Source organism: Salminus brasiliensis, chromosome 5 (genome assembly GCF_030463535.1).
Source record: "Salminus brasiliensis chromosome 5, fSalBra1.hap2, whole genome shotgun sequence".
NCBI lineage: Eukaryota > Metazoa > Chordata > Actinopteri > Characiformes > Bryconidae > Salminus > Salminus brasiliensis.
The window spans coordinates 5,047,888-5,062,556 of record NC_132882.1 but is presented as its reverse complement, the minus strand read 5'-3'; the positions used below and the strand labels follow the sequence as shown (position 1 = coordinate 5,062,556).

Genomic DNA, 14,669 nt, shown 5'->3' with positions numbered 1-14,669 from the left:
ATATAAGCATTTTTCAGATGCAATGTGTAGTGTGTACAGTGTGTTTTATCTGTGTGTTTTTTGGGTTTCTAGGAGCGTTACTGCTACATCTGCCCAGACATTGTGAAGGAGTTCACTAAGTATGACACGGACCCGGGGAAATGGATAAAGAAGTACAAAGGCATCAACGCCATTAGCAAAAACGAGTTTCACATAGACGTTGGATATGAACGCTTTCTTGGGCCTGAGATATTCTTCCATCCAGAAGTAAGAGAGAGTTTATTTGTATCTTAGATGTTCACTGAGTAAATATTCCTCTTTAAAAAAAGAATCGGTGGTGATGAAATAATTAATTATATGGTTAACTTAATCCAGTAGGGATTAGGGTTAGGTTTTGAGTTGATATTAGGGTTAAGGTTAGGATTAAGGACAGGATTGGACAAGGACAATGAGTTTTTAAAGTTTGGAGAAGAATTATAGCCAGGGTTAGGATTAGGGTTAGGTTTTGGGTTGAGTTTTTAAGGTTAGGACAAGGATTAGAGCCAGGGTTAGGATTAGGGTTAGGCTTTGGGTTGAGTTTTTAAGGTTAGGAAAAGGATTAGAGCCAGGGTAAGGATTAGGGTTAGGTTTTGGGTTGAGTTTTTAAAGTTTGGAGAAGAATTATAGCCAGGGTTAGTATTAGGGTTAGGTTTTGGGTTGAGGTTTTAAGGTTAGGACAAGGATTATAGTTAAGGTTAGGATTAGGTTTAGGTTTTGGGTTGAGTTTTTAAAGTTAGTACAAGGATTATAGCCAGGGTTAGGATTAGGGTTAGGTTTTGGGTTGAGTTTCTAAGGTTAGGACAAGGATTATAGCTAGGGTTAGGATTAGGGTTAGGTTTTGGGTTGAGTTTAAAGTTTTTAAAGCTTGTGATCTGGGGGAATTTCTTGAGCTCTGTAGCTCATTCTTGTTAGCAACCATGCAGCCAGTAGATTCATGACACTGAATCCAACACATTAAAGCATGTGAACTGTACATTTAAATTATACTCAGAAATTGATTTCCTGATTTTTCAGTTTGCCAACCCTGACTTCATGCAGCCCATTTCAGATGTTGTGGATGAAGTCATTCAGAATTGCCCAATAGATGTGAGAAGACCTCTATACAAGGTATGTTTACTCTAGCTAGCTGTATTGGCTAGCATCCAAAAGATACCTGCTGAATGCGAAAGTCAGTATGGACACTGTGGCCCGATTGGACCTGGACCAGAACCAGACTGAGGCAGAGGGTGCTGAACAAAAAATACCAGTGATGTCTCAGCAGTTAGAGCTCTGGGCTATTGATGACAAGGTTGTGGGTTTGATACCCGGGCTCGGCAAGCTGCCACTGTTCGGCCCTTGAGCAAGACCCTTCACCCTCTCTGCTCCCCGGGCACTGAAGTTGGCTGCCCACCACTCTAGGTGTATGTGTGTGCGCTCACTGCCCCTAGTTCACTAGTGTGTGTGTGTGTGTGTGTGTGTGTGTGTGTGTGTTCACTACCATAGATGGCTAAAATGCAAGGTGCGAACATTATTAAAATATCTGATCACCAACAATAAAGGAGGACCAGCCAAGATCAGAAGAGGGTTGCAGGGCCACGTGGCACGCCGGGCTGTCCACCTTGTCGGTGCAGGACAGTAAAAAGTCTGGACGCTCGTCTTCTGTGGATCTTAAAGGATGGCGGGTCGAGCCGAGCCGTACTTGAAGCTGGAAGGACTCTTGGTGTGGATCGGCTTTTGACCATCGCCAACAAATACTGAGGGGCTGGCTGGTCCAGTCTGGGCTTTGTGAGCCAGGAGTTACATGGCTGAACTTGAACCGTGTTCTGGATCAGTTGCAGGGGCCTGCAAGGGATTACAAGAATGGTCATGAAGGTTTAAAGGGACGAGGACTCCTACAGTGAACCTTGTTGTGTTGGATTGTGCTTCGGTTCGGTAGCTAGGGGTCAGTGTTCATCCACCAAGCTCCCTCTTCTGCCCACTCAGCGAAGAGCACACCAATTGCCTACAGAAGGCTTGCGTGAGAGTGACATAGCCCAAGGCCATGGGTGAAAGCTCACACTGCTGAACACTTTCACACACATTTACTTTGACTCACAACTCTTCCGCGAAGCAGCTCAGATTTAGCATGTTTATTTTTTTTATGTATGTTTACGGCACATCTAGCGGCACACAGCCAACAGCAGGGTTCCGGCTGCAGAAACTATTGAAAAAGTGCAGAAAACAGGTTACCACTAACTTTCCCAGATGTACTGTATGTTGCTGAATACCAGAGGGCTGGGCAGTATGGTGATATATATTTTTTTATGATTTATATTTTTTATATTTATTTCCGTTTTCTCACCAATTTAGATCGCCAGTTACCCAACCTACACATATTCTCTCTCCCTCCCCCCATCGACACAAGTGAGGGCTAGACCAACACATGCCCCCCTTCGACACATGTGCAGCCAGCCACACCTCTTTTTCCAACTGCCACCGATGCAACATCGCCAGGCAACCAACCAACGCGCCTGGAGGGAAGCAGCATATACCGCATACCCATCTCTTGACGCACCGGCCAGCAGACGCCAGTGACGGCCAGCGCCGCACTAGAGTGATGTGGGGGATAACGCCATCTACCCACCCTAGAGAGAGCAAGGCCAATTGAGCTCTCTTAGGCCCCGGCTGCTAATGGCTGGAATTCGAACCAGCGACCCTGTGATCACAGTGACAGCGCCTTAGTCTGCTGGACCACCCGAAGATATTTTATCATATTGTGATGACCGTATGTTTTTCCGAGCATAATGATTCGCTATGAATATCGTGTATAGCGAAAAAAAATATCGTGATACAGTATTTTTACCATATCGTCCAGCCCTAGGTAGACCCCTTATATTAACAGCCTCCAAACGTTGGGTTCAGTTTTACTGTATTTGACAGTTATGCAGCTAAACCGCCGCTTACACATAAATCCACACTGATATGTTGTCATTTGCTACATTATGTGTCCAAATGTTTGTGGACACCCCTTCTAATGATTGCATTCAGCTACTTTCGGTTGCACCTATTGCTGACACAGATGCACACATACACATACAGTTTGTCTAGCCCCTGTAGAGAAGTACTGCCAATAGATTAGGACTCTCTGCAGGAGCAGATAAACATGAACCTGTTGACACCATGCTACCTAATAATGCCAGGCGTGGGCTAGTAGAGGGGTGTAAAGCCCCCCAGCATTGAGCTGTGGAGCAGTGGAACTGTGTGTGTTATCAGGAATGATGGACGGCGCTCAATGCAGTACTTTTGGGATGAGTTGGTGCCAAATCCTCACAGCGATGCTCCTCCAAAATCGAACAGCCTTCTTCTCTGGACAGAAAAGACTGGAACTCAAGCAGAACAGAAGCAGGATAATCTCTTTTTTAACATCCGTAATTTCAGAAGGAGCAGTGAATGGTGTCCAAATACTTTTGTCAATTCATTTAGTACCTCTGATTTCTGCAATTTTAGTGACTTAACTTTTCGTTTCTCCACGTCTGCAACTTCGGGACCAGGCGGCAGGAATGTGGCATTTACTTTGAGCAGCTCCAACAGATCCTGCCCTCATTGTAGTCGAGTTTACACCGTGAGCTCACCGTGGTTTTAACCCAGAGGCGCTGAGCCTGTCAGGGCAAACAAAGCAAACAATGCCTCACCAAAATCCAATTCTGCTGACTGATAATTAGAAGTGCAAATAGAAAGCAGCTCATTACACTCAAAATCGTACGTTTTGATTTGCATGTGAAACGAACGAGTCAATAGAGGAAGCTTTGGGCTGAACAGAGAGCTCTGATAATAGGACCACTGGCCTTGTTGTCTTCATTGAAAGGGTCTCGGTAACTCAGCCGGACCATTTGGACACAGGATGATGCTTTTAAAGTTCTCAGAGCAATTTAATAAGGACAGAAATCAATATGTCCATTTCTATAACATTTCCTGGCTGTGTGTGTGTGTGTGTGTGTGTGTGGTAGAATCCAAGGTAGAAATTGAACAGTTCTCATCTGCACTGAAGCATCTCCTCTTTAATCTCTCTGATGGTGCTGATATTCTTCAGATGCTGTGCTAGCATCCGGCTAATCCAAACCACACAGCTTCCCGAGTTTGTTAAAGAAAGATCAACCCCTCACCTTTTGCAGCCATGCAGGGCTTTACCCCAGATCCCCTTTTATCACTGCCTGTCAATTTGAAGCTCAGGTCAGCCTGAGGTCACTCACTTTCCTGGTGACATTCCAGCTCCATATTGACTTTGGTCTTTCTACTCCCAGAATTCTGCTGCAACCTTTTATCAACAACAAATAATATTATATATTTTTAATATATTACTATATTATAATATTTATATATTTCTTTGGCAATTACAAGGTATTTACAAGGTACTTAGCATCTTAACATTAAATTATATTAATGTATTATTTATTATTATTATTATTGTTTTTACATAATTGTTTATATATTAAATTCTGTTATTTTTCTGGTCACTATATGTATATTTTTAGTTTGTATTGTATTATTTTTTATTAATAAATAAATAAATACATTAATTAATATTTTTTGTAGTATTACTATTTTCTATTTCCCACTGAAGTATTTAGACATTACAATGTATTATTTTTATAATTTATATTTTTACTATATTTATTAAGTATTTAGTTTAAAGCTTTTCATATATTATTTTATTATTATTATTTACTATTAATTCATTAATATTTGTATTGAAGTATTTCCTTTTTTATGAGTAGTTTTATTAAAGCATTTTTATTGGATTATATTATATTATATATAATTTATATAATTATATATAATATTATATATATATATATATTACAATGATATAGAGTATTTAATAAATGTATGTATTATTTTTGTTTTTTTTGCAATATTTACAATATTATATGAAACTGTTTTTAATTAAAGCATTTGAATATTTGCTTTTACTATTGATACTACTAATTAATTAATATTTTCTATTTATGTTTCACTTATTTTTGAGCAGTTTTATTAAAGTATTTTATTGAATTATATTATTATTCTATTTATATTTTATTAAATATATTTTCTAACAACACATTTACATTACTGTTAATAAATACATAAAATCATTATATTTATATTCCTTGTATTAAATGCTTTATATCATTATTATATTATTTATATTTTATTATACTTTTATTTTTAAATTGTAAAAAGGATTTAAGCTAAATTAAAGATATTTAAAGCCACAGGTGGGGTTAGTTGTAGCACGCTGAGAGTCTAGTCGTAAAAGTCTGGTTAATCAGTGCTTCAATCAAATTCTCAGCATTACTCAAGTTATATCAGAAGCTTGGGAGGAAGAACGTGGCTCAACCCCATCCTCCTCCCAGTGTGACTCCTCCCATGTCTGCTACTTGTTGGCTCGTTTGGATGTTCCTTTGAAAACCTCTGGTGCTGAATTCTGTGGTGAGGATGCAGGAAGGTTAGCTTCTAAAGATTTCTCCAGGAAGGTCCTAGTGTCCTATGAGTGCAGGTGTCTACATCTGCACAGTAGATGCCCAAACCTTTGCATGCTACTGTATATAACTAAGGTCCTGTAGGGGGAAACAGGCACCCACAATACAGTGTAACCAGACCTCAGTTAGTTTGGCTAAGGATTTACATGGAGTTTGTACTGAAGGCCGTCTCCGGATGAGGGATGATGTAAATACGGGGCAGTGCTTGCGTAAACCTACATAAGGCATCAGATGTATCCTCTACATCAAGCACACTCTCAAAGACGTGGATTTCTCAATGCAGCTTGTGAAGATCTTTGCAGAGCTAAACAGCTCTAACAAACTTCCCATAAAACCGATGAGATTTTCAAAATAAAATATTGCATCATTATGACCAAAGGTTGATACACAATTTGGACAAAAGTATTGGGACACTTGCTCATTCATTGCTTTTTTTGAAATCAAGGGTATTAAAAAGAGTTAACCCTGCTTGTATTGGAGTATCTGTCTCTACTGTCCAGGGAGGAAGGCTTTCTGCTAGATTTTGGAGTTGCATTGCTGTGAGGATTTGATTGCATTCAGCGACACAAGTGATAGTGAGGTCAGAATGTTTGATGATCACCAGCCCACCTCATCATCATCCCCAACTCATCCCATCCAAAAGTACTGGATGGAGCTCCACCATCCATAATTCCAGAGAACACAGTTCTTCCACTGCTTCACAGCTCAATGCTGGGGGGCTTTATCCCCCTCTAGCCCACACCTGGCCATTAGACAGCATGGTGCCAGTAGGGTCATGTTTACCAGGTCCAAGGAGGCCGATTCTATTGACAAGCTGTGTGCATCTGCACATCTGTGTCAGCAATGGGTGCAACTTTGCAAAAGTAGCTGAATGCATTCATTAGAAGAGGTGTCCACAAACATTTGGCACTCTGTGTACACTAATTATTATTCTTTGTGTATAAATGTATATATAAATATAAATATTTCTGTGTGTGTGTTAGAATATAGTGCTGTCTGGAGGATCCACTATGTTCAGAGACTTCGGTAGGCGGCTGCAGAGGGACCTGAAGCGTGTGGTGGATGCCAGACTCCGACTCAGTGAGGAGCTCAGTGGAGGCAGGATAAAGGTCAGTGTTCAGATGTTTACAGCAAGGACACGTAGAACCCTAGTCCAGCCTAAAATGCTACTTACATAGAGGCGAATACCTCTATATAAATGTTGCATTTGCATATAATTTACATAATGTGAGACTGCATATATGGGCAGTAAGTGCTAATATCAGAATAAACACTAATACAGTGCCTATAAATAATACTCATAGGTGTTTGGTTTTATGCCAATGGGTGTCCAAACTGACCAATGGACACTCATTGCATACCCAGTTTGACAATTTAGACAATTTTGATATTAAACATTATCTAATATTCAAGCGCCTTTGAAGGCAAATTTAAGAAGACATGGAAAAATTGAGAAAAGGCCCTTTAGACTTCAGAGGCTTAATTGACATTGCTCTGTACATTTTTCTGCACATTATTGTAAAAAAGGCAAATTATATTGACATTCCTACAGAAAGTGGTGGTGGTGGTTCTCCATCACTGTGTTCATCATTAGAACATCTCCAAAGTTCTCCTCTCTCATGGAGTCTAGTGTTATTTAGAGTTCTCCTCAGATCAACACCTGGTTTGGTGGTAAATCAGGGCTTAATGATGGTAAATCAGGTGAGCTGCTGCTGCTGCTGCTGCTGCTGATGGAGTTGAACACATCCTCCACGCTGTGCTGGCTGGACTGGGGGGCGTCCAGGAGAAACCTGGAGGAACCGAGCTCTGTTCTTCAGACTAGCTCACCGACAAGATCTCACTACTTTCTTTCTTCAGAATGAGAAGCTCTTGCTTCTCCTTTTTACTGGATTCATGTTCACCTGCTTTATCTGTTCTGATGAGATCTGGAGCTTCTGCAGGAAAACGCATCTTATTGATGAGAGAAAGGCTTAGGTGTCTGAAACTTCTGCACACACACATATATACTGTCATGGTTACTGTGTTTTAGTTCCAGCTTCTTTGTTAAGCAGAGGCTCAGCTCAGTTCAGTTCAGTTCATTACTTAGAAGACAGTGTTACAAAGCAGCTCTACAGAGTCCTAATGAGCAAGAACATTAGGGCCCAGGTGGCTAATGAGCAAGCTGAGAGTGTTAGGAACAACACTTTGAGACGGGACAAGGTAAAATACCTCCATGCCGTTTTCTAATCTGTCTTGAATAGAATGCAAGAATTGTTTTTTCTTTTGCTCCTGTGCTCCCCCTATAGTTGAGGAGTGTAATTCACATTTACACATTTACACCACTATCTTAAATACAAACGACACTTTGAGCGCCCCCTCTTTGACACATGCTGTACACATGCATTTCTGGATAAGCTGATCTGAAGGTAGAGCAGCACGTGGGCTGAGGCGGTAGAGTAACACTACAGGATTTTACACTAATATGACTCTATGGGTTACGCAGCGTTACACAGCAGCAGTTCTGGAGAGAGGTTCTCCTCCTGCAGCTCCACCACCAAACCTCCATATAGTGCAGTAGCAGCAGCAGCGCTCCGGCCCGGAGTGGGAATGACGGAGACGCCGTTCTCCCCCTGTTACAGTCAGTGGAGCATCGGTATGTTCCTAAAGCTGCTGATTTAAAGCAGAATTGCTCCTTAATGTTGCTTTAAATTGCTTGTTTTTGCTCAAGAATAAAACCTAGAGCCACATAGGCCCTACAGAAATTAGAGTAGAATTCTGGAGGATGCCTGTACTGATACTACTGATTCTGTAGGTTTGAGGATGTGTGTAGGGGATCATGTCTCTCTTTCTTATCAGCTTCTTTTACATCTGGCTCTCTTTAGTGTGTGTTCAGTCAGTGTGGCCTTGTGTTTAATATCACTGGTGTCTTTTTCTGCATCACAGCCCAAACCAATGGAGGTGCAGGTGATCACCCATCATATGCAGAGATATGCTGTCTGGTTCGGAGGATCCATGCTGGCTTCCACGGTAAAAATCACTAAGTGGACAAACACACACACTTTCATACATCACTGACAAGACAAGACACCCATATTCACCATTAGTGTTGGACACAGGAGCAGCTTGGACTCCTGTGGACACCTGTGGACACCTTTAACCCACAGACACAGTGACAGTGAGCATACGTGCCCAGAGCAGTGGCAGCCATCGTTGCGGCACCCTGGGAGCAGAGTGGGTTAAGGGCCTTGCTCAAGGACCCAACATTGGCTGCCCACCCAGCCCGGGTATCGAACCCACAACCCTGTCAGCAATAGTCCGGGGCTTTTACCGCTGAGCCACCACTGCCCCACCTCGCAAAAACCTTGTATCAGCTCTACAGGAGAAGGGATTTTATTCCAAGTAAATTGTCTATTACAATATATGGACAAAAATATTGGGACACCTGCTCATTAATTGTTTTTTTCTGAAAGCAAGAGTAGTAAAAGTAGTTTATTCTGCTTTTGTTGGAGTATCTGAGATTTTGGAGGAGCATTGCTGTGAGGATTTGATTGCATTCAGGGATGATCACCACCCCACCTCATTATCCCCAACTCCCCAACTCATCCCAGAAGTACCATCATTCCAGAGAACACAGTTCTTCCACTGCTCCACTGCTCAATGCTGGGGGGCTTTATACCCCTCTAGCCCACGCCTGGCATTATTAGGCAGCATGGAGCCAATAGGTTCATGTTCATTCAGTTTTTATAAGATTAAGATCATCCTATATGGCCGATGCACAGCAGTAAAACAGAATTATGCCTCTGCATTTAACATATCTATTGCAGTGAACACACACACACTCACACACACATACAGTGACTAGCGGCAGTGAGAATACACACCCAGAGCGGTGGGCAGCCACCTCAGTGCTCAGGGAGCAGTTGGGGATAGATGCCTTTCTCAGCCATGAATGTTGAGGCCCCTTTCCTGCCAGACCAGGGGATTGAACCAGTGACCTTCCGGTCCCAAGCTCACTTCTGTAACCTTTGACCTCCATGGCTGCCCAAACACTAAATTACCACTAGATTACTACTTATCAATCAATATTTTGACTGTACATTGAGGATGACCCCCACTTGCATTGTAGCACTGCATTGCAAAATAAGATTTAATTAAGAGAAGAAATAAATAATAAAAAAAAGAAAAGAAAATAGAAATTGAGATAAAAGTAGATATTTCAAGAGAAAATATTGAAAGAATTAAATACAAATATTAGATTAAATGCAAAACATTTCAAACAATGAACTAAAATTATTAACGTAAAAATTAAACAGTAAAAATTAAAGAATTAAATTAGTTAAAATAATTAAAGTCTGGTTCAGTGACACCTGCAGTGAATTCCAGCTCACTGGAGCGTTGTGGCTGAGCATATACTGTATTCCCAGCTTACTAAAAACCATTGCCACCTGACAGGTGATTTAGTCACTGGAGCGAGTCTGATCTCATTATTATCGTTCTTTATAGAGATCATAGAGGAAATATAAGCTGTCATATGAATGGAAAGTCTTTAATAGATAAAAAAGAAGCCAGTCAGCATCCCGCTGTGCTGCTACTGAAGTCCAAACAGTCTGCAGTGATGAGTTCTGGACGGTTCCTCAGTAATGAGTCTCAGTGTGGAGTGATGGGTTGAGTCTAGCGCTTTGAGAGCCGCACTGGAAGATGCATATAAATTACATCTCCCTGGTTCAGATAGATGGATGGTAGATTTGCCTCCATGATTCTTTCTGTCACAGGACTTATTTCAGAACAGGTAGCTGTTGTCTACACGTCATTATGCCTGTCTCTAAGCTGGATCCTGACTGGGAAGTGATATTCACTGTATTAAAATCAGTATTTGTAGATCTGGGGAACAGCACGAACTTAGTTTAGGCATTTTAACAGTAGTCTGTGTGTACGAGAAGCTGCATCTGAGGTGCAGTGCAGCATTAACCAGGTTTTTAGATATAAACAGGACCCAGGATGGAACCTTGTGGGACCCCTGAGTCTGATTTTAAAGACCCAGTGCTATGCAGTGTTGTCTGCTTTAAACAACACTGTTTGATAAATGACATAAATGTAAATATAGGTTTGATACAGCTGATGATTGGCATTCCTTCACTCCCACAGCTCCCCCTTCCTGCCGGTCCAGGGGACTGACTGAACCAGTGACCCTCCAGTCCCAGGCTCACTTCTGTAGCCTTTAGGCCACCAAACTAAAATTCCACTTCAGTGCATTTATCAACCAGTCAAGCTAGCAAGCAGTTGATTTACTTTTTTGAAAAACATAGAGGATGACCCTAACTTGAATCGCAGATGTGAGTGTTTACAGTGAATTAGAATTATGAAATAAAAATGGTTGAAAAATGTAATTGAAAAATGGAATTGGAAAATGGAATTGAAAAATTGATGTAAAATGGAATTGGAAAATGGATAAAAAATGGAATTGAAAAATGGATGAAAAATGAAATTGTATTAACTTCAATCAACTTGAATTGCAGATGTGAGCGTTTACAGTGAATTAGAATTATGAAATAAAAATGGTTGAAAAATGTAATTGAAAAATGGAATTGGAAAATGGAATTGAAAAATTGATGTAAAATGGAATTGGAAAATGGATAAAAAATGGAATTGAAAAATGGATGAAAAATGAAATTGTATTAACTTCAATCAACTTGAATTGCAGATGTGAGCGTTTACAGTGAATTAGGATTATGAATTGAAAAATGGATGAAAAATGGAATTGAAAAATGGAATTGGAAAATGGAATTGAAAAATTGATGTAAAATGGAATTGGAAAATGGATAAAAAATGGAATTGAAAAATGGAATTGAAAAATTGGTGGAAAATGGAATTGAATTAACTTTAATCAACTCCCACACTGCTACATAAACACATTAAGAAAATGGAATTAAAAATGAACTGAACAAATTAAGATTCAATTCAAAGAAGCAATAAAATGAATTGTCAGTCAGTCTAATTAGGATAAAAGTGTTTAATGCCAAAAATGTAAACACAGAATGAATACGACTGATTCTGGCAGACATATGTGCTCATATTAAAGGCATTAACCCCCTTAACACCCCAAGGCCTATTCCACACTGAGGCATATTGCTCAGTAACCACAGGCACTTCTGTACAAACTGGTGGGGCTATTCTCTGCTAATAGAGGTTTGTAATAACACTTTCAGCCCGCCTGTGGCCCACAGGCTTTTTAAAAGGGTTAAACAAGGCTCGGACAGTCAGATTTCACGGCCATGATTACTGCATTACACCCTATCCCCTGTTATCTCCTCATGTTCTCCTAGAGGTCTTATGTGTGTCCTATTTTTCGTCCTCAGCCCGAGTTCTTCCAAGTGTGCCACTCCAAGAAAGACTACGAAGAGCATGGCCCTAGTATCTGTCGCCACAACCCAGTGTTTGGCATCATGTCCTAACGCTGGACCCCCGCAGGCTTCCAGTCAGCTCATCGTACCTCCTGCACTGTGCTTCGACCGCCACTCTACTACTACAAAGGATTCAAGCTAAAAACAACAACAGCAGCAGCAGCAGCAGCAGAATCAACAGAGCTTTCTTGTTTCTCACTGAAAATGTCACCCGGTCGTTCTTGTGGACTGCGGCCCAGCCCCGCCCCTCGACAACACATTCAACATGTCTGATATTCCTAATTCTGCATCAAACGTAGAGAAAAACACTCCTCATACAGAAGGACGTCCTCAGCAGAAGCCATAAACACCGACGGCGGTTTTCTTTGCATCAGCTTTTGCTCTTTTTCACGTTTGGTTTGAAGAGCCACTTTTTTTCCGGAGACCTGAAGCTTGTTGTGAAGCGGTCCACACCGAGTGATCGAGCCGAATGTGTATATACAAATAGATGCTAGATTCTATATTATATGACAGAGTATTAAAACAGAAGAGTTTATATTTGTAACAGAGATCATAGTTTCTGAGAACCGGGAGCAGCCAGAGTCTGAGTAATAATAATAATAATAATAATATATATATATATATATATATTCTTACAGGAGAAAAAAGTGAAGGAGGAAGTAAAATTATATTTAAATTATATTTATTTCTTTATTTTAGTCCGTCTGCTGCTGGAGAAAATATATAGACTCTAACTTATTGAAGCCGGATAGGCGGTTTTCCCTTCAGATGTGCATTACTATGTATTTGAGTTGAACAATGGCAAAGACTGAAGCCCTGAGGATCTGACCTGCAGAGCTGAGAATGAAGAAGAACCTGCTGTTTGAAGCTAATGTGAATAAAAACACTTTTCACCTTCAAATCTTCAATCTGCAAATGCTCAGATGTGCTCTTTCTTCCTGAGAATTTTGCTTTTTCTCACTCCCTCTCTCTCACACTCTCACACACTCCCTCTCTCTCACACTCTCACACACTCCCTCTCTCTCACACTCTCTCACACTCAGACCGTTTTCAGAGCTGAACGGTGCCCAAGCCTATTCCTGAAATGATTTTCAATAGAGAATCCCTACTGACAGTGCAATTCAGCCCAGGACTATATGGAACCAACTAGGGGTGAGCTATATGATGATATAGGGGTGGGCTATATGATGATATTTTAGGGGTGGGCTATATGATGATATTTTAGGGGTGGGCTATATGACAATATTATAGAGATGGGCAATATTATGATATTATAGGGGTGGACAATATGACGATATTACAGGGGTTGGGCTATATGACGATATTATAATGGGTGGGCAGTGCGATGATATAAGGGTGGGCTATATGATGATATTATAGGGGTGGGCTATATGACGATATAGGGGTGGGCAATATGAAGATATAGGGGTGGGCTATATGACGATATTATAGGGGTTGGGCTATATGACGATATTATAATGGGTGGGCAGTGCGATGATATTATAAGGGTGGGCTATATGATGATATTATAGGGGTGGGCTATATGACGATATAGGGGTGGGCAATATGAAGATATAGGGGTGGGCTATATGACCATATTATAGGGGTGGGCTATATGATGATATTATAGGGGTGGGCTATATGATAATATTATAGGGGTGGGCAATATGACAATGTTACAGGGGTGGGCTATATGACAATTATAGGGGTGGGCAATATGACGATATTATGGGGTGGGCTATATGATGATATTATAGGGGTGGGCTATATGATGATATTATGGGGTGGGCTATATGATGATATTATAAGGGTGGGCTATATGATGATGATATAGGGGTGGGCTATATGATGATATTATAGGGGTGGGCTATATGATGATGATATAGGGGTGGGCAATATGAAGATATTATAGGGGTGGGCTATATGATGATATTATAGGGGTGGGCTATATGATGATATTATGGGGTGGGCTATATGATGATATTATAGGGGTAGGCTACCTCACTAATAACAGTAAATTATTAAGTAATACCTCACTAATAACAGTAAAATATAAAAGAACTAACCCCCCAAACCCCACCTCCATACAGCGCCCCTGTATAAATAAGCTCCCTGGAAAATCAATTAGTCACCTTAAGTATTTAAGATGGTAGTAACTTCAGGCTCCTGCAGATGGCGCAGCACGAGGATGATGGGGCTATAGATTCCAGCAGGGTGTGTGACTGATGGGATTCATAGATTGAGAAGAGGTGGTACAGTGCAGTGAGGGTCTCGCTGATGTGTGGGTCACAAAATGGGTCACAAAGCAGATACAGTTAATGATTGGCTAAAAGTAGTGATTGTATTTGGGTGGGCATTCAGGAGCCTTCACACATCTGGACTAAAATCGGTGGGACTACCTGTTACAACCAGGGAAGACATCCACGAAATCTGGCCGAACTATGCAATTCCTAAAGTGGCTGATCATTGATACCGCCTACATCCAGAAACTGGTCCAGTCTGTGCCATATATGTATGTATAGGATGTATAGGGTGTATAGCTCTGGCCCAAAACATCCTAAACCCCCAGTGGTTCTTTTGCCACTTCACAGATCCAGACTACCATCGTTCCAACAGAGAATGCATCTGAACATGGGTGTCAACTTCTAAACTCTAAACTCCCCTCTTACTGAACCTTCCTCTGAGAATGGTAAAGCCGTCCACAGAGTAAAGCTTTCATTTTTTTTTATATTCAATAATTCCTTTCTGTTTCGCAGTGACGCATAAAGCACGGGTAAAGACGGCGCTGTAA

The 14,669-nt window shown here is 40.9% G+C and overlaps 1 protein-coding gene across 1 annotated transcript in view; it reads left to right on the top strand.

Annotated features, from left to right (window-relative positions):
* Positions 1-12,779, top strand: part of actr3b (actin related protein 3B) — a 34,144-nt gene extending 21,365 nt beyond the window's left edge. Inside the window, exons 8-12 of the mRNA XM_072679280.1 lie at positions 73-246; positions 1,033-1,125; positions 6,482-6,607; positions 8,421-8,504; positions 11,834-12,779. Coding sequence (XP_072535381.1) covers positions 73-246; positions 1,033-1,125; positions 6,482-6,607; positions 8,421-8,504; positions 11,834-11,929 — 573 coding nt within the window. The 3' untranslated portion in view covers positions 11,930-12,779. The remainder of the gene's footprint in view (positions 1-72; positions 247-1,032; positions 1,126-6,481; positions 6,608-8,420; positions 8,505-11,833) is intronic.
* Positions 12,780-14,669: the final 1,890 nt, after the last annotated feature.